The 24,512-nt window shown below is 38.4% G+C and overlaps 1 protein-coding gene across 1 annotated transcript; it reads right to left on the reverse strand.

Moving 5' to 3' along the window:
- Positions 1-675: 675 nt before the first annotated feature.
- LOC149180333 (uncharacterized) lies at positions 676-1,059 on the reverse strand. The gene has a single exon (XM_089413850.1). The coding sequence runs from the start codon at positions 1,057-1,059 to the stop codon at positions 676-678; it is 384 nt and encodes a 127-aa protein (XP_089269976.1).
- Positions 1,060-24,512: the final 23,453 nt, after the last annotated feature.

The following is a 24,512-nucleotide window of genomic DNA, read 5'->3' on the forward strand; positions in this document are numbered from 1 at the left end:
ACTTTGGCTGGAACATAGTTTACTAGTTTAGCATTTAGTCCCAGCTCTCTTTCCTCAGTCTTCCAACTCGATCTGAAACACCTACAAGCAAATCATCAAAGTTTTCCAAAGAGGATGAAGATGAATCATTTGTAAATTCATTGTTTGCTATGTCTAGCTCCTGAAAGAGGAACAATAGAAAATCTTTCTGGGAATATAGTTTTTCTTGGGCAAGCTTGTATTCTGCTTCTTGAGATTTTTTTTTTTTAGGCCATGAAGAGCTTGGTTAATTTTATTCTCAAATTTCAGAGCCGTGATATGAACCGGTGAATTAAGTAGATCCAAGGATCCATTTGTTTCTTCTGGAAGCAACCTCGATCTTCTCTATAATATATCATGAACAAATGAACTTCTTTTCTGAGAAGTCACATCAGGTAGAGTATTTGCTGCTTGGCAAAGATCATAGGGTTGGGTACGAGTTGCAAATGAATTGCCAAATGGAGATTCACTTGTTTTGTTGTCTTGATCTCTAGAGTTTGCAAGAGATACAGGGTTAGTATTTAGAGGCTCCACCTGATAGTTAACCTTTTGAATAGTATTGTCTTCATCAACTATTATTGAATTTTGACGTAACTCCACAATATCTGCCAGATTCATTCCAATGCGAAGCTTCTTTAGAGATAACTCTATATTATTCTACAGGCTTCTCCCCACAATCTGCCTTGTACCCTGTATGATACGTAAAGCAAGACACAAATTCTTCTCAACATCAGCTCGTACTTCCAGGGATTCAGATGCATGAAGTATGCTGGAAACAAGCATCATCAGGTTCACCTTTTTATCACAGCGTCTACAATAATATTCCACATCTAAACCAATGCTTTGCTCTACGCCTGCCATATGACAAAGTAGAGCACACTCTAGGTGAGCAACATGCCCACAAACAAATTCTTCATTCAGCTTTCCCTCACATCTGATAGTACAGTAGTCTGCCACACTCTGATCAGTAGCCTTCCCACAGAGAATACAAGAGCATTCACGGCAAAAACCAAATTCGATGCAGCCTATATCACAATTCATCGCCTTGAGAGATTTGGTCTTACCAGTTTCTAGTCCACATTTCAAATTTCCAGCTTTACATCTCCTCTCTGAAGTATTCCCACGCGATTCTGATTCTCTCACACGCTTTACAGAAGTTTTCCCTCACAGTATGGCAAACGAGCAGCTGTGGTGTTGCTCTTTCCCCAAAACTGGTTATAGATGTTTGTCAACTTCAGAACGATTCTTTCATTAATGGCCTTCATTCAATAGGATATATCTGTTGAGACCTGGATCCGTTGATATCACCGTCTGGCATCTTCAATTTAAAATGCCATGTGTTCATTACCATGCTCTGATGCATGCCATGTGTGCACGTTGCTGTCGTTCAATCATCACTGCAGAAACTTGACTTTCCACCCTTTTGTATTTGAGTTTGATCACTAGGAAACCCTTTATTTTCTTTAAGGTAATCGGATAAGAACTGGATGCAAAGTAAGAAATAAAAACGAGGCTATGCAGAACTTGCATTAGCACCACTAATGATTTCGATCTGCGTTCCAAAGTCAATATGACTAGCAGGTGCTCCAGCAAACATGACATGATCCTTGAATGAAAAAGTCTGTTTCCAACATGAACCAGTGTAACAGAATATGCCGACCTCAAATTTGCCTAGTCTTGAAAATAAAACAATTGAACTCCCAAGGCCTGATGCCGAGCTTCTTGTCAAGCGATACAATAATGCACCTTGGAGCCTGTCAAGGACATTTTTAGAGTTGATATCACTGAGCAGGCTTTCTTCACATGCATCCTTCAAATTACCGCTGTCATATTTATCTGCTGTTGTATTAGGAATCCCTTCAATTACCTTTTGAGCATCCTGCAGATAAATAACTTGAACATCATTAACTGCCTCTCATATAGTTTGAGGATTACATAGGAGTCCAGAACATCATCGGAATGTCTGAGTTGTTTATTTTCAAGCCTGTACTCACGCATAACCCAATGGATTTTGATAAACATGACAGCTGGGTGAAAATGGCAATGGTTTCGGACAAATTCCCAATTTCGTAGCGCAGCCAGTGCAAATCATGAATTATGCGCTACGAAACCACCTAAACATTTTGCGCTGCGAAACTGCTAAAAGGGTTCATGTGCTTATTTGCAGACATTTAGTATTGAAATTTTGTCAGTGATAACACCTTGGTTGGACAAACGCTTTAGAGCACTGTAACAACTTGGGTTGAGTTACTAGTCCTGGAGCCTTGGTTGGAAAAACACTTTGGAGCCCTTGATGGGTTGAGTTACTAGTCTTGGAGCCTTGGTTGGACAAACTTTCTAGAGCCCAACAATAGTTGTGGGTTTAGTTACTAGTCATCGAGCCATGGTTGGAACAAATGCTCTAGAGCCCTGGAAGGCTAGGGTAGAGACCAATCTGATGATGGTTTTATGATTTCCAGCTGTGAGGTGGAATCATTGTTTGATGGGTTGAGATGGTTTGGACTCTAGAAGTCCTAGATGGTTTTGATTGATGTGTTTTATGAGATTTCACATTCATGATTGGAATATGGCACGGAGGTGACTAGCTGAAGAGAGATTTGGCTCAGCCATGTCTACAGTCGGGTGGTTCGTGGAAGTCCCACAACTTGTTGGCCTTTACATCATTAATATTAGGGTATTTCTCCTTGTTATTTCATGAGTATGTATTGGTTTATTTGTGGTTTACATGGTTGTTGTTTCCTTGGTATTTATGTTGCTATTATGTAACTGTTTATGAACATGTATTATGACAGTATCTATGTATGGCTCTTGTCATGTTTTCACTAGTAAATGAATGAAAAATGTAACTATGGCCTAATGGGTGAAACTGCAACTAACCTGTTGAGGCATCAATTCTTATTAGTGATTCTTAGACGAGTATGAGACCCCTATGCTCAGATCTATTGTTTAAACCTGTAGATTACATATTTGTGACATGTTATACGAAATGCCTATCATGGCTAGTAAGGGTCTAGCCAAACCCTTGTTCATGTAATTGCATTTGTGTCATTATTCCATTGTTATCTTTTTGTTCTGAAGGCATCATTTAGTTCTGGTCAGTGGCCTGGGCTCTGGGCCTGAAAAAAGTGGCTCAAATCCCAAATACACAACAGAACACTGGGTAGAAAAGTCCCTAGATGCATGTATACCCATCTTGTGGGAGCATCCATAACCTCTTGGACGCATGCATGCCCATATCAAGGGAGTGTCTGAGAGTTTAATTGTCTAAAACCTTAGTAGAACCCATGGGTTGGTTACTTGAGAGGTTGGGATGGTTCTTGGGAGTCATGTTATTGATGTGGAAGGTCTATATCGTATGTTTCCATCGGTTCCACTTCCTTAAGGTGAGTTAGGAGGTCAAATCATATCATAGTAACTTCTCATCACATGTTTACCCTAGTTGGTTGGTTACTTGGGTAGATGTGGGAGGAGAGTGTTATAGTAATAGCTTAGCCAGGGCAAATAATTATGGTTGGAAATATCACATGATCACTTACCCATTATCCATAGTTTTTAGGATGGGGTGGTGGAAATGTTGAGCAACATTGGTACTTATGTGAAGCAGTTTGGAGGGAAAGACAAACTCCTGACGCCACTAAGATCATTGAGTTTCAGACAAATTTGCGAGATTATGCTCTATGATGGTTCATTAAATGTTCTGATTTGAATCCAAAGCCCACCATGTATCAAGTTAAACAATATTTTCATCAAGAATTTAAACTCCCTTAGTCAAATCAGCAAGGTTTAGCAGAGTTGTTGGATATTAGGAAAAGAGAAGGAGAATCTGCTTGGCAATGCATGTAATGATTTAAAGATGCCATCAGTAAATTATCTTATCCAATCAACCCTCATCATCAAAGAGATTTCTTTATTAAATATTTGTTACCAATGACCAGGATTTCATTGTCACAATAGAAGATTGACACTTTGTATGATGCTTTAGAGCAGGAAATGCAGATTGAGGCAATGTCGGGATATCCACACTATCGACCACAAAGTACTTCTACGAACCCTTCTATTATGGGATTACAAAATCAAATTGCTACTTTGAAAGAAAGGCTAAAGAATTTGTTTCCTTCACGACTTATGAGGACTCAAGTTTTGTGTACCAATTTTCAAGTTGAGGGACATCAGGCCACAGAATGTCCACAGTTGAGGGGTATGGGACCGACTACTATGCATATGGGACCCTGTCCATTATGACACAGTACTAGGGTTGTGTAGATCTCTTCAGCCAAACCATTACAAGGGCACACTCAGTACCATGCATTTCCTAATCACCAAGGTATGTCTATGAATGATTATTGTGAAAAATGCAGATCTTATGGTCATTCACCACGTTTGTGTCAATTTTGTAGAAGTATTCAAATGTGCTAAAAAAATTATTCTATGAATTTTTTGGATCTCCTAAGCACCACACAAATTAGTGTAGATATTTAGATGCTCTAGCCAATCATCTTGATAGTACAACATTTAGAGTTTATGAAAATCCTCATGGTTGAGGATGAGGTGATCCAAGGGGATAGAGGACTAGAGGAAGAGGTCTGATCAAATGTTATAACTGTGATCAAGAGCGTCATGTTGCGAGAGATTATCTGATGCCAAGGAAACCTTGGTGTTCACACCACTAGGTAAACACACATTCCACTGAAGATTTTCCAGAACTCATTGCTTGGTGGGAGGAGTGCAATTGGGTAAAAGGGGAAATTTTGATCAATGCAGAGCCACAAGAACTAGATTCATATGTGCAATGTAACATAAATATTATTACCCAAGGTGGGAAAACAACTGGAGATGATATTGGGACTTTTGAGCAACCACTTTTATAAGGTCAATGTCACACAAAATTTCTTATGACCCTAATCAACAGAAAGAGTATTATAAAGATGCAACTGAAATCTTCAAACAATTGGTTTCCTCTCACAGCCCTTGTGCAGAGAATTGGGAACAAGTGTAGGCTAAGAGTCCCATATTTTCATAAGAAACATCTCAAATTATTCTAGAGTGGCTCCAGTTATTATTACATATTATGAATGATGAGAAGTTGACTGGCCACTTGCACAAGAAATTGAAGGCAATTATGCAAGATGACCCACTCTCAAAGAAAACTATTTCTGCCAATTTAATTGAAAGACATTCTTTGAAAAGTTCGGAGGAATAAGAAAATGACAGGAAGGGAATTCTAAGTGGATGCATAAATCGCAGGGTACTAGATTAAATATTCTATGCTAGATATGGGGTCAGATGTGAATATTTTTCCAAGGAAAACTTGGGAGGCATTGGGAAGGTCAAAGCTAGTTTTTTCTCCAATTAAGCTATGAATCTACAAACCAGTACTACATCTTTCCTATTGGTAGACTAGAGGATGTTGAAGTTGATATTGTAGGTGTTAAGACATATGCAGAATTTTTTGGGAATTGATTGGGCACTTGACAACTATGAAGTTATTGATTTGAAGAGGTAAACTATGAATTTTGAAGTAGATGGAATCTGGGTTATCCATCATTTAGACCCTTACCAAGGTCTGAGATTTAAATAGCATGTGGACAATGTGGAGAAGCCTAACTTATTGGACCATCTGTATCATCTTACTGTTGGGAAGAGGGAATATTACATCAATCCGATAGTTGTCGATTCTATTAGCTGGAGAAGAATTCAAAGTCCTAAGGTTGGCTCAGATGTTGCAATAGATGACTGGCAGGAAGAATATCATGAGCCTCATTCTTAGCATTGTGCAATTGTTCAATGTGTTTGATGGATTGGTACGGAGGTACGAGAATATCCTACTTTTAATGGTACTGAATTTGTTGTAAATTTTCTTAAATAAATTGATTCTAAAATTGAATAAGGTCAAAATATCCCCTTGTTGAATGTTGCTTTGAAAGCGACCCCTACAAGATGGTGGGGAGCTTATTGCGATCACCTCCACGATTGGGAAACTATTAAGTTTTCCATGATGTGTATATTTTCTGCTCTAGAGAGTCCCTTTAGTAGAATTCCAATATATGATGGGTATACTTGTCTGCAAAATCATATACAAACTTGCAATTTTGTTTGGTCAGAAAATGGCTCACTAGATGTGATGTGGACACGCCAGTTCATCCATACATTGGGAACTTTCCTACGAGACTGGTATTTGAAGGAGGAAATGAAGATGCAGACAACATATTGGAATATGTTCACAGCTCAGTTTTGTAAATATTTCTCCTTTCAAATACAGATGTGAGGCTCCCTAAAACCTTAAAAGTTATTAAAAGGGTGTTGTTCCCTTTTGGTAAAGTTGTTGAGGAATGTAGCAGGTATGAAAATTTTGCACATCAATATGATTCATCTTCTCATAAGACTATAGCTTGTGAAAAATTTGATAAAGAACCTAATGATGACTTAGAAGAGTTAAGGCATCTATCTTCTAAAGAATATTAGGGGGAGAGAGGGATAAATGAGGATCTTGTAAAGGATGCCCCTCACTTGAAACCACTCAAGCTACATAAATTAAACATTGGGACCAATGAGGACCCCAAAATCGTCTCTATTGGTGATTATTTGTATGAGCAGACCACTAAGGAGATATTTTATTTGTTAAAGGAGTTTGAATATTTTTTCCCTACATCAATTTCAAAGCTTAAGGGGGTTAAAGGAGACCTTGGCGAGATGAAGATAGTATTGAAACCTAATGCAAATCCAATTAAGCATTGGCCATATCAATTAAATCCTCACATCAAAGAAAAGGTGAAGAAAGAGATTGATAAGATGTTAGATGCAAGACTCATATTTCTAGTTGATGAACTAGAGTGGATTAATCCCATTGTGATCTAGGATAAGAAATGTTCATAAGATATCACAGTCAGTGTGGATAATAGAAGCCTTAACAACACTTGTGTTCATGATGCATTTCCTACTTCTTTTAGTGATGAGGTCTTAGATAATGCTACGGGTAATGAAGCTTATTCCTTTGTTGATGGGTTCTTTGGCTATCACCAAGTCCATATTACAGAAGAAGATAATAAGAAAAACACCTTTACGATGGAATGGGATTCCTATGCCTATAATGTTATGCTCTTTGGCCTGAAGAATGCTTCTGTTGTGTTTTCGAGGATTGTGATTAATACATTTAGTGATTTTATTCATAAGTTTCTTGAATTATATATGGATGATTGGATGGTTTATATTTTACTGAAGAATCATTCTAATTTTCTCATAGACATGTTTGATCATTTTAGGTAGTTACAAATTTATCTGAATTTAAAGAAGTGCGTTTTGTTGTCTTTTTTGGAAATTTTCTTGGGCATATCGTTCTCAAGGAGGGAGTACGCATAGATCCTGCAAAGGTTGCAGAAATATTGAATATGCCACCACCAACTAGTGTTAAAAAGTTAAGATCCACTCTGGGTCAGACAAGATACTATCGTAAATTCATTCATAATTATGCTCTCATTACTGCACCGCTAAAGAAATTATTGAAAAGGTACGAGAAATTGCTTTGGATTGTTGAATGTTACTTTGCATTTGATACCTTGAAGGTGAAGCTTTCAGGTGCACCATTCATGGTTTATCCATATTGGAATACATAATTTCATTTCCATATAAATGCATCAGGGATTACTTTGGGAACTATATTGACTCATCCTGGAGAAGGTAATTTAGACCATCCAATTTATTTCTCCTATAGAAAACTTTCTGTTGCAGAGAATAACTATACCACTACTAAATGGGAGGCCCTTGCGATGGTGTATTCATTACAGAATTATAGACATTATCTATTGGGTGGTCCCTTTAAATTATTTATAGATCCTTTTGCTTTGAAGTATTTGGTTAATAATCATGTCTTAAAGGGAAGGATATGCAAATGGCTCTTGTTATTTCAAAAATTTTCCTTTAAATTCATTGTCAATCTAGGTCACTCGAATGTGGGTCCAGATAATTTACCCCAATTGAAATCAAGTGAATCTGGGGGCTTTGTTGATGACCAATTACCAAATGCACATTTATTCAGAGTTGAAGTAGTACCAAATTATTTGGAGGATATCTCATTTTTCCTTGCTACCAATAAGTGCCCTGATGATTATACCGCCACTAAAAAATGACATATGGTTGTTCGAGCTATTGATTATCAACTTATTGCAGGTTAGTTATATAAAATGGGGCTCGATCAAAACTTGCATCAGTGTGTTTTGGACCATGAAAGGGATAATATTTTTATGGGAATGCCATGCAGGAGTTTCGAGAGGTCATGTTGGAGGTAAAGCCACTTCTTGAAAAGTTTTGTAGGTTGGTATGTGGTGGCCAACATTATTTAAAGATGCTAAAGAATATGCTAAGAAGTGTGATATTTGTCAAAGAGTTGGTTGACCATCTCAACGGGATGAACTTCCTCTTCATCTAGTCAGAGCACTTGAAGCATTTGAAAAATGGGCAGTTGATTTTGTAGGGCCGATTAATCCACCTACACGACACTCACATGCTAGGTACATCATCATTACAATAGATTATCTAACGCACTGGGTGGAAACTGCTCTTGTTAAGGATTGCATTGTTGATATTGCTGCTCAATTTATATTTGAAAATATAATTACTAGATTTGTTTGTCCTCGAAGTCTTACTAGTGACCAAGGCTCACATTTTATCACTGAGATAGTCAATTATTTACTCAGTAATTTTATGATTTAGCACCACAAAAGCAACCCTTATCACCTGCAAGTGAATGGAACTATTGAAGCCTTTAATAAAATCCTAGAGAAGTGTCTCACTAAAGTTTTCTCTGTGAATAGGGATGACTGGGATGAGCGGATTCCAACAACGTTATGGGCTTATCACACTATCGTTCATAAATTGCACTGGTGTACCCATTTCAACTTATCTATGGATGGGAAGCAATGGTTGCAATAGAATTCACATTCCCCAATATTTTCATTGCTCATGCCACCAGGATGTCTGATGATGACTCTATTATGGAATGATTACAGGAGTTATGTTAACTGGATGAGCAGCATTTCCTTGCAGACTTTCATCAGATTATTGGTAAATAAAGGAAAAAAACTTGGCATGACAGGCACATTAAGAAGAAATCATTCTCAATTGGTGATAAAGTACTACTTTATGACATCAAATATCTTAAGAATTCGGGTAAATTACAAATGCATTGGCTTGGACCATTTTATGTTGCAGAGATTTGAGATTTTGGAGCTGTCAAGCTTGCTCAGTTGGATGTTATCCTTTTTCCTAGTTGGGTGAATTGCCTGCAAACTCATTTTAATTTGTAATGCTATCTACATAGGGAGTATTAGTTAGGTTTAGAGTTCATTCAATTGTCTCAATCTTAGTTAGAGTCTATGTTTTATTTGGTCTTGTGTTTAGTTGTGTCAATAAAATTAATTCCATTTAGTTGTGCCCCACCACAAATCATTGTGGTTGGGGAGGTGTCATTGTGTCCAGTCTATCAAATCATCAGTCATAAATATGCATCTTTGTTGTTATCAAGTCTTGTATTTCCTGTAATAATTGTCCTTCACATTTAGTAATATTTTCATATATAATTTAGTTAACATCCCCATCTTGCTAGTCATCGATTTAAATTCTTTAGGAAATTTGAATGATTTTATTGGTATTTGTGTGAATTTTTAGATTCGCACTGATTTTCTCTCATATTTCTTCCATCGGGAAAAAGTCCAGTCTTTTTGAATTCTTTCCATGTGTTTTATATAGCCCTCGTCGCTCGTCTTTTATTTATCATTGCACTTGTGTTTTCATCGATTTTTCATCCTAGCTCCTATGTCTTTTGCGTCTGTGTCTCCACCTCGTTGTCGACACCCTCATGTTCATCTTTTCTACACCCATCACTCATCCTTAATCGATCATTCTACAAAACTCGCCATCCCTTGTTCCCTTTTGACTCTCGCATTCACACCACAGATGACCTTTTGGTGAAATATGAGAAGGCCAGCCTCTTCGACAACAATTTGTTTGACCATGTCATATTTCCTGCACTCCACTCTGATGTGTTCATGTAGCCGAATACGTGACCAGGTTCCCAAGCCTCTTGTAAGATCAAACAAGACTTCCACCCTCTAAAACTATCAACCCTGATGATACTCCAAGGCCTTCCTGTCTTTGATACCACAAGGGAAGTTATGCATTGCACAAAAATTCTTGATCAATGGACTTCATGGGGGTTCCTAATGGCTGGATAGGAAATATCGTTTCATGTTGAGGATATTTACAGGATCACGGGATTACCGCCCTATGGTAAATATGTTTTTATAGCTTTTTAGAGCATTTCAAAGTGCAACAAGAAGACAATTGATAACAATCTTTATACAAAATACAACACCCAGCGCAAAGGGCATGGAGCAGTAATTGATTTGATTAATAATGAGTAGATTAAGTTTACCTATTATATTTTCGGTAAGATTATGTGACATTACACGAAAGGGGTCGAGGTCACATGCAACATATCTAGAGTACCACTTCCTTTACTTGAAAAATATGCTCATCATATATGGTTTGGTATTGGACATGGCAATTGCTATGTTTTCCCCCATATTTTGAATTTGATGACCTTCTCTATGTGCAAATTACCTTTTTACCTAAATGATAAGGCATTCCACACTAAAGTAAGTTCATGGCCAAGCATCCAGACTATGGTGACAAAGGGTGAATGCATCTACTCTCTCGAGGGAATGATGTCATGTGGTATTGGGGATGACACTCCATCATCCTCCAAGAAAAATGTAGCCAATTTTGAGTAAGAACTTCAACCGTTGTTAAAGAAAGCCCAAGATTTTTTTCTCCTCATTCTACAACATGATGCCCGAGGTAGGCTCTCTGGTATACTATGATACACCTGTATTTTACCATTGTCAAAACCCTTCCCATGTCCATGACTTCAGCCGCAATTTCCCCTTAGAGACACTATCAAAACCCCAAACCTACGACTTCTAGTGTCATTGATCTTACCAATGAAGGCCCTCCTGAGCCTCATGAATCTGTTCCTATTACTGAAGAAATGAAAACCACATCCAGCCCCCATTCTCATAATTCTTTGCTCAAACCACTTTCGAAGCAACTATCTTTGATTGACCTTATCGTAGTACTACCATTGGCAACACTACCGATATGGAAATTGAGTTTTTCTTTGTAAACCCCATTATTGTAGTTGATACCACCACCCCTACATAGACTCATGCGAAGGAGGTCATAATCTTGTTGATTTCTTCACCCATTGTCCCTTCACCAGACCCTACTCCAGTACTCTCTACTGAGCAAGTTGCAACATTTGCTAGTGACCCTGAAAACTGTTGTGAAGTTCTTTCCTTGGTTGCCCAGCGATAGGATATCATCCCTCTGCTACCTGGACCAGTTCTTGCTCAACTATGCATGGAAATCTAGAAGGAGCAAAGTAAGGACAGGGAATCTTCACCCCAAGGTCATTCAAAAAATTTGGTTGCCAACGGAAGACCCCTACAAGCTCTATTCCCACCATTAGATACTATTTCTGTTGATGATCTCCAGAGTTGTCCAACATCACATTTGTTTCAATTCATTATATATTTGTCCACATACTTAGAATACCACCTCACTCTTATGGACTCTAAATGTAATGAACATTTTGTCACTTTTGAGAAGTAGAGGCAAAAACTTGCTTTGGTTACAACTAAGTGAGATCAATTGCACAGAGAGAAAGAGCAGTTAGAAAACTAGATTTGAAAATTGGGCTCTGGGTTTTGAGAATATGTGTCCCACCATTGTTGAGTTTACTCCTTAGCCACCCGAAGACATCTTTGTATGTTCCCCAACTAAATATTATGACTATGTTGAGTCTTCCTATCTCAGACTTGTTGCAGTGAATCAGGAATTGTAGGGTATTGTTGCTAAATGCCACCAAGCACTTACAGACACCTCATGTAGTATCGGGAACAGATTACTCAGGAAATCGTCGCAGCATAATCAACTAGATATTCCCTTAAGCAAGTCATGGAAGACTATCGAGAAATTTCCAGTCAATTTTTATATTGGAGTGGTGTCCTTGCAAAGAAGAATGAACCGGTGTACCCACTCTGCAAGATTGTGAAGAAGTTATTTGATCAAGTGATGGAAACTCCTAACTTGGATCAATAGAAAAGACTCCTTGAGAAAGACGATACTTTGGACACCCAAATCCACCAGATAGAAGAAACATCACAAGCAACCAAGTGCATCTTAAGGAGCTCTGACCTATTGTGCATAACCACTTTGTAACTTTCCAAGCCCTTAATGCTACAGTTGGCAACCAATTGTAGGAAGTCTTTCAATATCAGCCTATGGAGCCTACTACAGAGGATACTCAGCAGTTTTTTAGGAAGGTCACTACTATTTTGGATATTTGGAAGGCTATTGTTCATGCATATACCAGTTTCAAGAAGAATGTGTTGTGGGACATTCTAGATTTGGGTCCTTCGTTTAAAGGAGAGACAACAAGGAAGACAGATGAAGCATCAAGTGAAGAAATGAAAACAAATATAGGATCAAATGCACCAACAACAAATCAAATTGAGGGTGAGTCAATAGTTTGTGGTCGGGCCTATTGGGTCCTTCATTTTATCTGAATAATTTTGAAGAATATGATTGAAAAGCAGTTGTGGAGAAGAAATGGCTAGACTTTCCAGAAGCAACCACTAGAAATTGAGAAGTGGCAGAGAATTGAAAATTCAGTTATGTTGGGATTTACGAAGTCATGAAAGCAGGAAGCATGGGACAGATTTTGAAATTATCAAAGTTGATAAGGAAAAAAAAACACCAGAACCCATCAAAATGAACCCGATCAAGATTGGGATTAAAGAAGCTGCATGTTAGACCAGATCAAGTGAGTGTGATATATAAGAAGGGCCAAAGATAAACAAATCAGGTTGTTGTTAGTTGATTAGATTTGGATTGGGTCGTTGTTGTTATCTATTGAGGGTCAGTTGTAGATTGAGTTGTAGTCAGTGGAAGAGTCGACATTTTGTTAATTCTCTGTTATGTAACAACTCGTTATAGTTTGAATCTTTTCTTTATTTCAAGTTCTATTATGTTCTTATAATGCCATGCAGTCCATAGTATTAATATTTTGCAGCATGCACGAGTTTCTCGTGTAATGATCTTGCCAATGAATAAAGGAGTTGTTGTGGGAATGAATTGTGAATTGATGGTAAACGATTGTGTTCCCCCTTTTAAGTTTTTAATTGTCTTTGCATGGTTATTCTATTGTCTTTAGCTATGAATGTTTAAATTACATTTTTGCTTGGTTGTGATGGTTAATGGAATTTTCAAAATGCATGTATAAAATAATGAATACAACTTCTTCTCTGCCATTATAGATCCCTTATCTCCTATTGTTCTGACACACCTTGGGTGAGATGATCCTTTTTCGCCAAAGAGGAGTGAAAATGTTGATGATAAGTGTTAGAGTCGGTCTAGTAGCCCTCCATCAGCGATCAAAACTCTTTGCATTTCATTAGTAGGTGTCTCATCAGTGTCCTCTTATTGCATTCCATTAGGCATGCCATAACCCTGATGGAGGAGCTTGTGTCTTTTATTCCCCTCTTGGCACTGCTGGATTAAGCTTGTTTCAGTCAATAAAATTCTTTACAGGGTCATTGGTCTTGTTATGAAGTCAAGGTCCTAAGTCTAGGGTTTAGTCCAATTTTTCTTTGAGGTCATGTTTTTAAGGTCAATAAATGCCCAGCAGGCCAGAGGGATGTCTACCAAAGCATCACTTCAAAGGATTTCATATTGTACAGCTAATTTTTACCTTGAATTCAAAAACCCTGTTTTTGAAGACAAGGTCATTTTCTCATTTTTTGTAAAATTGGTAAAAATTCAAACTCTTCGGAAGTCAGCATGCGGCCCTGGTCCCCTTTGCCAAGACTCCTCAGAAGCTACCTCTGCAAAAAATTTCAAGAAAAAGCATCATTTCAACCAATTTCAGGACAAAAAGGAAACCATAAGTCAGCAGCATTTAAATTTTGAAAAGTGTCATGTTATAAACATTAGAAAGTGGGTTTGAGGGGAAATTAATTCAAATCAAGTTTATAAAAGCCCCCTCCCTTCATTTTATCATTATTTGCCTCCAAGACTCCAAGAGCAAGTGTGAAAGGCGACTTAGTGAAAAAACTGGGCGAAATTGCTGTGAGAGCCCGCGCGCTACGCATCAGGACCTGCGCGCTACGCGTTGGGCAGGCGCTACGCGTCGGGGCAGTCATCGCAGTGGGAAAAAGACACAGGCGCTACGCGTTGGGCGCGCGCTACGCGTCAGGACCCGCGCGCTACGCGTTGGGGTTTACACACAGAAAAATTGCCTTCAAACCTCAAATCGACCCCAAATCTCTTCAAGGTTGCAGGTAGGCCTCCAAACATCAAAGTATATTGCTTGCTAAAGCTTGAATGAGCATTTAAATGTCATCATTTTGAAATGAGAAGTTCATGTGTATTTTGCTTACAAATGTCAAAGTGCAAGTAAGGCTAGGGTTTTGCTTTTGCTGCTCAAGGTCATCCCTTTTCACCCCCATTTTTTCCCCACATCCCATTACCATCTCCCTTGTCATTTTCACCTAATCTCCCTAACAAAAATACCAAAAGCCCTAAAACCCTACCCCTATCCCTAAAATTCAATAACATAACCCTAAACCCTACTTCCCGTAAAACCCCTGCAAATTATAATTATATGATGTTGTATATGTCATGATTCCTTCCCTAAATCCCCTTTTACTTATATTTTCCCTCAGTTCCCTCAAAAGTCTCCCTTCCCTAACATCTCCCTTGTGTTATTTGTCCCCTTGAAGCAGCATTTCAACAGTTAAAACAGCAGGTTTTTTAGCAGAAGCAGCAGTACATTTCAGCCACTTTGCTCTTGAAACCATGTCAGAAATCGAAACCGACTATGAGCAAAGTGATGACCGTGAGTCAACACCAGAGGTTGAGGTACAAAGGAGGCCTCACAGGGGTGGTAAGGGTGGTCACCATGTGAGAGAGGAGCCCACCTCTTTGACCTATTTACAGGCTTGTCCACTTGCAGTCACATGTTTCCGCCATCAATCATGTTATGAATTTTGCGAGAGGATTTCTCAAATTCAGCACCATAAGGAATTGGTCCGCTTGTTTGTTTTGCATTTGCATGAAGGGCATGTGAATCTTGCAGGGGTGGATTTTACACTGTCACCTGAGATTGTTGCTCAGGCAACAGGGATACCCAATGTTGGAGAAGAGTGGAACAAGCGCAAACTGTTGGACAGATTTCAGTATGAGCCCTACATTAAACCTGTGTACATGAGGCACATGACTGGTGTATTTCCTTTCAGATTTTTGAGGGATGAGTATGCTCCCTTGATGAGGCTCATCATTCACTATTTCACCTGTGAGGGCAGATTTTCACGTTTGTATTCGTACCATATCCACTTGTTGATGCATTTCACACGGGTACGGATGATGAACATACCATTTTTCATGTGCCGGAATATTGAGAGGATTGTGCCCTTGATGCAGAGAAAGAGCCCAGCACAGAAACACAGGAGCATCTATCATTATGGTTTGATCAAGCTTGTGGTCATACATCAGTTGGCCCAGCAGGGTATCCCATGGGAGGATTTCATCTCTCGAGATTTCTTCACAGCACCACCACCCCCTGAGGTTGTTCATGAGGAGGGAGGACCATCACAGTAGTATGACATCCCTGAGCCCAGACATGTCAGCTCCCCTCCATTGGTCACATATCAGAGAGGCCACAAGGCCTTATTTGCATCAGCTCGGCGAGTATTTTCTCCACACCAGGTGGAAGGGGTCTCGCCATCTTCATCAGCACCGCGAGTGTTATCTCCACATCAGGTGGAAGGGGCCTCGCTTCTGACAGCAGCACAGGTATCAGAGAGGGGCAAGCAGCCCATGATTGAGGAGGGATTGTCAGGTGATCCAGATATCGACATCATTGATCTTGACACCCGTTCTCCTAGCACGGAGCTTCACAAGATCATTCAGCAAAAGGAGGCTGAAAATTGCTTGTTGCAAGAAAAATTAGAGATGGCACAATGGACGATTACATATTTGGAGCAGCGCAACAAGCAATTAGAAGATGAGCACACTCTTGATGAGTTGCGGAGGATCCATGAAGACCGCAACTTGGCTCGTAAGAGACCCGGTGATTTGGTACCCATTGAGCGAGAGGCTATGCTTCTCCGGGTCAATGCTCATTTGGAGAGGTTGTTGGCCAAGGCCAACAAAGATAAGGACCTGCTCCAGAACATGAAGAACCACTATTGGGCCCGAATGCACGTATGCAAGGCGAGAATGAAGGTGCTCCAAGGACGGTTGGCCAAAGCACTAAAACGAAGAAAAAGGCCCGATCCCCTCCACATCTTGGCTGAGGCTTCCTTGAAGGAGCATGATGCTAAATGACTCAACTCCAGCACAAATTTCAGAAAATTTTGAGCATTTTTGGTCACTTGTGAATTTTTTGGGCTAAAAACAGGTTTTCTTCACCAACGCGTAGCGCGCCGCGCGCTACCCTGAAGATGGGCAACTCCTTTTCATGAAAACTCAAAATTTTTGGATTTTTCATGCAAAAATACACTTTCTCAGCAATTGCCAAGAAATTTCACCAAGTTTTGAGCCTCCAGAAGGTCAAAAAACATGCAAAAAATGACTTTCTGCCACTTTTTTGACACACAGGAAGCAGTCTTGGGAGATTGCAATTTTGGAGGGGCAAATGGACACCAAATTCAGAAATTCCACTTGGGTTGGAAAGTAGACATCCATACATTTCCAACAAGCCCACTTTTGCCTCATTTGGACACCTGGAAGTGCCTCAAAAGTTGCTCCAAAGGCGCGCTACGCGTTCAGAATCAGGGCGCTACGCGTTGGGCAATTTTCACAGAAATGCACCTACAGCTCAGCAAAACGCAGTTTTGACTAGGTTTGACTTTTTGGAGTGTATTTTGATCCTCCTTGTTGTAAATGATGAAATTTTATTATATTTTGACACTTATTTATCTCTTCTAGAAGATTCATTCATGAAATAGGCAAAAGTTTAATGAATGAATTGGTTTCCTAGCTTATAGAGGCAAGTTGTTTTGACTGCCTAGATTTTAGTGCTCAGTTTGGAATTGGTTGAAACAGCTCCTAGGATAGTGAGCTCGACCCCTAGAGGCAAGGAAAGATGTTAGATTGCCTATATTATGTACTTTCTTGGTCATTTTCATGGTTGGACTCTTGAGGGAGAAAGCTTCTATTGTATTACTCATTGTATCTCTGCAATTTTGGCAAAGGAAGAAAGACCAGGGTTTTGCAGTCCTTTTTGGGATTCCTGTGGTTACATGTATTGATGGTGTGTTTCTCTTTGTACTTGTAAGTTTTTTATGTGAATCATATTCTTACTTTTCCTTCTGCAAATTAGGCAAATGAAGTGTTAAAGTAGAATTCATGAGTGCCATGCTCTGCTTTTAAGTTTGCTTAATATCAATGTTTTCATCTGTTTAAGGAGAACTCAAGGTGTTTACTTGCTCTCCTTAGCTCCTCACCAGTCATTCTTGCCCATCTGACTCTTTCAAAGGCATCAATACAGTCTCCTACCTTGCCCCAAAGAACCCCCTGCAAAAACTGTGTCCAATCCCCGCACCCAAAATTGCCTTTCCCCGATTTTCCACCAAAATCCCAAAAATCTCAAATCAAACCTTTTATCAGTTTACTAGCCTAAAATCAGTGTTCTTTATTGGTTATCTCTGCCCTTAGAAGATCTTTGTCGAGATATACCGGAGAGAGCCCTCTCCTGCCCTGTAGGGCTAGCTACGAGGCTAAGTGGTTTGATGTTGCCTTGGAGTTTGCCTTTCTCAGCCTGAGGTGAAATTTCAAGCGCTAACAATAAGCTAGACTATCATGATGTTTTTTGTTGGAAACCTAAGGTTGAAACCTGGGTCTATGATAAATAAATTTGATGCCAATATTACTATTGATATTTTCTGTGTATAATTGCTCAATGGTCTCAGTGGAATGAGATGAATTGAATGAATATCATTAGGTAGTAATTAAGTATAATATCATTGGAAGAGAATGAGCTTCAGGATCATGTAGAGAATGTTATTCCAAAGGTATAAGGAGCTAAGTATATGAAGAATGAAGCCAAGGAAAAGAGAACCTTGGTAGATTCCATAAAGGACCACTTGATTCCTCATGTTGTTGCATTGAATATTTCCATGGAAGTATATGATGCTCTAATAGAATTATATAATACCAACAACACTAGTATATAGTTAACCTTGAGAAATAATCTCAATAATTTCATGATGACTAGATCATGTTTTGTTGTCTCATATCTTATAAGAGCCTCCTAGATCATAGATGAACTTGTAGCCATTGGAGATACCATGGATGATACAAAAATTATTACAATGACTCTCAATGGATTTCCCTCTTCATGGGAGCCATTTATTTAGGGAATTTGTGCATGAGAAAAACTGCCCAAGTTTGATAAAATATGGACTAATTGTGTCTAAGAGAAGGTCATACTATTATCCAAAAACAACTTATAGAATCCTCCCAATGTCAAAGACCAAATGCTTCATTTGTCATGATTTTGGACACTATGCCTCCCAATGTTGTTGATGATGATGAGCATCCACCTCAAAAAAACTCAAGGAGTTCTCCTTTTAGGAATTTCTAGCAATAATGAATGTGTATAGTTATGCCTCTAGGCACATGACAAGTTTCCAAGTTTCTCTTTCAAATTTGTCAAAGGTGGAGTTGACAATTTTTTAGTACTTTCTTCCTTAATCAAGAGATAGCCTCCTAAATGGAGTTTGTAGAAAGGAAGAATATTTATATTCCATAGGTTTCCAAGGTGATGACTCATGCATCATATGGAAATATACAAGCGGTTTTTATGGAAAGAGGGTTCTTCTAGAAAGAGGTAGTGGATTATGAGGATATTTTTTTTCTTGCTCCAGTCACCAAATGGTTAAATTCTTGTATGGCCTAAGAGCTTGAGCATAGACTTATTAGGAGTGATTTATGTTCAAGAGGGTGGATTGTAAAAGCTGTTAGGACGTCCAGGACTGAGCCAGATGACTGGAAGAGCTTCTAGTTCTGAGGAAGTACATAGTTAGGCAGAATGGAATGAGAAACCTACCAAGAGGATATCACAGGTTGAGATTTTTATATGCTTATATACGAGAGCTCTCTAGGAGTAGTATTCCTTCTATGAGGGGACCATTCCACAAAATTAGATAAACATCAAGGATAGAGGGAGTAGCAGTGTGGATGGATCGAGTTAAATAAGCTAGTCCATTTATGGTTGAGCTAAGGCATGTAGAAAATCATGTGTTGAGGTACCTATGTGGTCCAATTGGAGATGGTTTGGGATATTTCTTAGGTGGTGAAGTGGGCCTACAAGGATAAAATGATTAAGATTGGGCTAAAAGTGTAGAGGATAGAAAAAACACCTTAGGGTGCTATTTTAGCATGGGATCAGCTATGATTTCGTGGTTTAGCAAAACACAAACTTGTATCAGACTTCATATAATAGGGGCGGAGTATATCATAGCCATTATCACAAGTCATGAAGTAGAGTGGCTTTGGAAGCTTCTTGCAAGTCTATTTTATTAGGTCACTTCATTCGAGACATGGTGTGAAAGGGAGTAGGGAAGATCCAGTACATATCCACACATGACCAAATTGTGAACATTCTCACCAAGCCTCTATCTAGAGTGAAGTTTATATATTTTAAAGATTAGCTACACGTGATACAGAATGTCTCCCTCATTGAGACAAAGAGTTGATGTCTTTTCAGGATCAGGCAGACAATCTCCTTAGAAACCAAAAATACTTGGTTGGGTCATGTTGATTTGACCAAGGGAGATGGATACATCCACCTTAGTAGCCATGAGATCCTTTGGTTGGGTCATGCTGATTTGACCAAGTGTGAATGGCCTAGGGCCATTGTTGGCATTACGGCAGGTTGTCATGTTGGAATTGATGTCAACCTAATAGTCTTCATGGTTGGCATGATGATTACTAGTGTTATGACATTAGATGGAATGTACTTAATTATTGTTGAAGTGGTTATGACATCTTTGCGATGCATCAAATAATTATGTTTATTCATGGTGATTAAGCTAAGTTGATTTGGTCCAAATATCCATGCTACTGATGCACTGATATAGTCTCCTATGTAGTGTTTGATATGGTCTTCAAGGACATTGTGTAACACATTCAATGTATTTGAATTGGTCACCAAATCATAATGGAACACAATAATTCAATCATAGTTGATCTAGTCTTCCGCAAACATAGTGGAATGCGTTGAATGCATTAACTTGGTCACAGTGTCATTAGTGACTTCCATAATATTCGATGGATGCTAACCTCTCACATAGAGATATAATTTGTTGCTAACCTATGTATGTTGGTGTGTTTTGATAGTGAGGGGTTATATGTTGCTAGCTAGTGTCTAGGCTGTAGAGATAAATTAATGCCACATGTATGTATGCTCTTGTCATAAACTTGTACTAGTGCCAAAGATTTGTAATGGTGAGTGACAGTCTATATGTTGTTCATTGTCAAGACTAGAGTGTCTTTGAGTTGATGTATTAAGTGAGGTTGGGAGAGAGAGTTTGTGTGTGATTCTATTTGAGTTTTCAAAGGGATTTGTATTGTTGTAAATGGTTGGTGTATTCATTTTATTGAACTTAAAAGATATTAGTGGGCCCAATGTGAAATATTGTGAAACGAGGTCCACATGATTTTGAGGATGTTAGAGCCTCCAGCAAGTGGTCGCTTTCCAAGATAGTAGTGGATCCTTGTTGGTAGTGTCCAATAAATAATTAATAGGGATTTGGGGCTTCCTAGTTGGTGGTGGCTAAAAAACTATTGTAGGGGTAGTCGATCCTTGCTAGTGGTGTCTAGTTAAACTATGTAAAAGAATTTGATGATTAATAATAGAAGAAAGGTAAGCAATGAAACAACAATAGGGTGTTTTTATCCCCTTGAGGATATCCACTAGAAACACTTGTGTCACTAATGCATGATTATCTTGATGTATTTGATGATGTTTCTATATTGTTTATGTTGTAGTGGTTACATGAAATGTTAAGTGTTTAAGTCAAACTGGGAAAAGAGTTTATAATCACTATCACTACAAATTTACCCCCCTCTCAGTAGTGATATGATTCCAAAAATTAGTATCAAGGTGGGGCTATTGGGTGTAGCTTGATTGCTAGAAATAAAATCCAAGGAATATTGACATTACTTTTAGATGGATCGTCAAGGAGTCCCTTACTCGCTACAGCAAACTTTAAGGTATGGGATGAAAATGTTAAATATGAAATATTATATTATGGATCTAACATTTGGAAGTTAGTTCATGAAGGATATGGTATAGATCCTCCCCCACCAAAGGTGATGTGGCATAATTCACAAGTAAAGTTTGTTAATTATGACAATCTCCTTAACGCAGATCTGGATAAGATAATAAATCTAAATTCTACCAAGGAGATTTGGGACAAACTGCAGGTGTTGTATGGAGACAACAAAGGTAGAATCAATGGAAAGATTGAGAATAAGGGTAAGAAGAAGAAAAGGAAGAAGGCCTTATAGAACAAAGAATATCAACCTAAGACGATCAATACCCCTAGTATGAACAGTGTAGTTGATAAATTAGAAGACAAAGGCTAGGGAGAACTAGATGTGCTCCAACATATTAGATTTGAATGCAGAAGTAAAGGTGATTCATTTTTTAGATATATTTAGATAGATTTGATGATATCCATGTTGAATTTCCTAGTGAGGATAATTATTGTGATAGATTGATGCTTCTTCAAGCTGAATATGAGTCAACCATGGTGGTAGTAGAAAAAATCTCTATTGAAGTTAGTAGATGGTAATTGTGTATAAAGACCAAGAGATTTTATTTCATATCCATGATGAAAAGGAGAAGGAGCTCAAGGAGGAAATAATTAGCTTAAATATCCAGTCATAAGAGGCTAGAAGAATTGAGGATGTAAAGAGAAACCAACTAAAAGTGAGAGAAGGTTGAGTTTAAGGGATTGAAGCTAAATTTGTCACATTGACAAAGTTGTTAGAAGAGAAGTAAAATCAACTTAGGAAAGTGAAGAGTGCCAATTATTTGGACAACCTACTTAGAAGCTAGATATCTCCCATGAAATGATCTAGTCTTATCTTCCAAAAGTGAGAGTACAACTCACAGGAACATGTGAAGAAAAATGATATTCCTAAAAGGCATGTAGTAGAAAAGGGCACCAACAAGAGCAAAAAGAGAGGTAATAAGTAGTAAATATAGCAGCCCATAAGAGGAGCCAGAGAAGCACCCTTGTCAAGAATATATTTTTCTCCTATAGTTGGTGTTGAAATACTTTAAAGGAGTCAAAACCCCTTTTCTCCTTTGATGGACAAGGTAGAGTGCTACATCTACCACAACTATGGGAATGTTGCAACCAACTATAAAAGGAGAGTGTTTAGATCTAGTCAACAGAGCATGCAATAGTATGGGTAACCAAGGAAATCTACCTTTAGGTATACAAGTTTTTCTAATGGTTATTTCTTTTCTTGTAACTTGTTTGACCACGAGGCAACTGATTGCATATCTAGCCCATGGAGTAGATGAATATTTTATGCAAAACATAGATATGATATTAGCAACATAATATTTGATCCCCTAGCCTCATATCTCAATCATTTGATTTGTTATGCTCGTCACAATCCTAGTTAGATGTTGAAAGATTGCTAACTATTCAGTTCTTCAAGGCATATCTAGAAAAAAGAGTAGCAAATCCAAGGTAAACCTTGCATAAAATCAGAGAATGTACATTCCATGAACCATCCTACTATAGTTTAGAAGAAGAAAGAGGAGCAATAGATCAATTTTGGTATTTCCTTTTGTGCATTCAATAATGATGATGAATGGTATATATATAGTGTTTCTCCCCACTGTATGTCATGGACAAGAGTAGTTTCCTCTCCTTGAGCTAGACCAAAGATGACCATGTTATTCTTGGAGATAATACACCTGCTAAGGTGTTGGGAAAAGGAAAGACCAATCTTGGTGATGAGAAGAAAAATGCAGCTGATGTGTTATTCATTGAGTGGGTAAAGCACAATAACTTGAGCGTGATTAAGATGGTCGATAGAGGCAAAGAAGTCATCTTCAACTACAAAGGGTGTTGCATCAGGAAAGAGAAGTCAAAGTGAGTATTTGTAAGAGGTATTAGGACCCTAGATAATGTGTACATGTTGAAGGGAAGAGTGAGAAGAAGCAAGAGATCAAGGACAATATCTTCCTCTTTAGGTTTTAAGTAGTTGAGATCAATCCCCACTGCAATCCATTTTTTACTTGACGCTTATTCATGAAAGACTACAAAATAGTTACGAGGGATGCATAGCCTTAGGGGAGGCACATCACAACATGATGAATTGATGGAGATTAGTATAAAAAATGAGTTGGGGTGTTTATGTGACTACAATGCATAATCAAGTCCTAAGGATCAACATATGGTAAGAAGGTAAACAAGGTCAGGGGGAGCTATGCTTGAAATTATGGTTTCAAGGTTTCTATGCCTATTTTATGTTAATTTCACTCATTTATCTTGTAGTGGCTCTTTATATATTGCATACATGAGTGATAGAGCATATGGGTCACCCGCATGCATGAACTTGATTATATTTGGCAGTGTGCTAGCATGGCTCTTGGTTGAATATGCATTGTTTTGGAGAAGAGTCATGTGTCTCTAGAATACATGGAAGAAGTTTTGATTCATCCATGTATGCACCCTAGTGTGCAATATCTAGCCTTGTACCATCATGTTTACTACTTGGTCCACTGGTGGAGTCATATTTGTGCTAGTCATGTTATGCATCTAATTTCTTATCATTTGGCATGAATTGTAGTGGTTCTAGTGATCAGTCATGCCTAGGAGAAAGCAATGTGTTTGGGCATTAATAGTAGTGAACTATATATTTCTACTATGTAAGCATCAATGGGTGCAAGCATCGATGGGTGCATTGATGTAGTATCCATGTACTTACATTGCATATCATTGTCATCATGATTTATTGGTTGAGTGAGGAGAGCCATGTATGATCATTTTGGAGTCATTGGTGTATGCCTCATGTGCACTTGCATATCATTTCCATGGGTGTTAAATAGTCTATGTTTGAGTCATGCATGAGAGTCATGAGTATTTATGCATTACAGATGACAGTCTTATTTTAGCCATGTATGGGCTATTGAATGCATTTTAATAGCCTTGTATTATGTTATGAATCCCTGTACTCTTATTTTATATCATTTTATCATGGGTCGTATGGAGTATTGGTCCATGAGGAGTAGCTCCTTGCATGTGGGAAGGACGCATATGCAACAACAAATACCTTGTACAATATCTTGAAGTGAGTTATTTGTAGACCTAGCATATGTGCGGGAAGATTATGTTCAACATGAGGAA

Source organism: Pinus tabuliformis, chromosome 3_2 (genome assembly GCF_031772625.1).
Source record: "Pinus tabuliformis cultivar Carrire ecotype Pingquan chromosome 3_2, CPIR1, whole genome shotgun sequence".
NCBI classification, from domain to species: Eukaryota; Viridiplantae; Streptophyta; class Pinopsida; order Pinales; family Pinaceae; genus Pinus; species Pinus tabuliformis.

Coding starts and splice junctions, on each gene's coding strand:
- LOC149180333 (XM_089413850.1), bottom strand. CDS start 1,059: ATGAATTGTGATATAGGCTGCATCGAATTTGGTTTTTGCCGTGAATGC.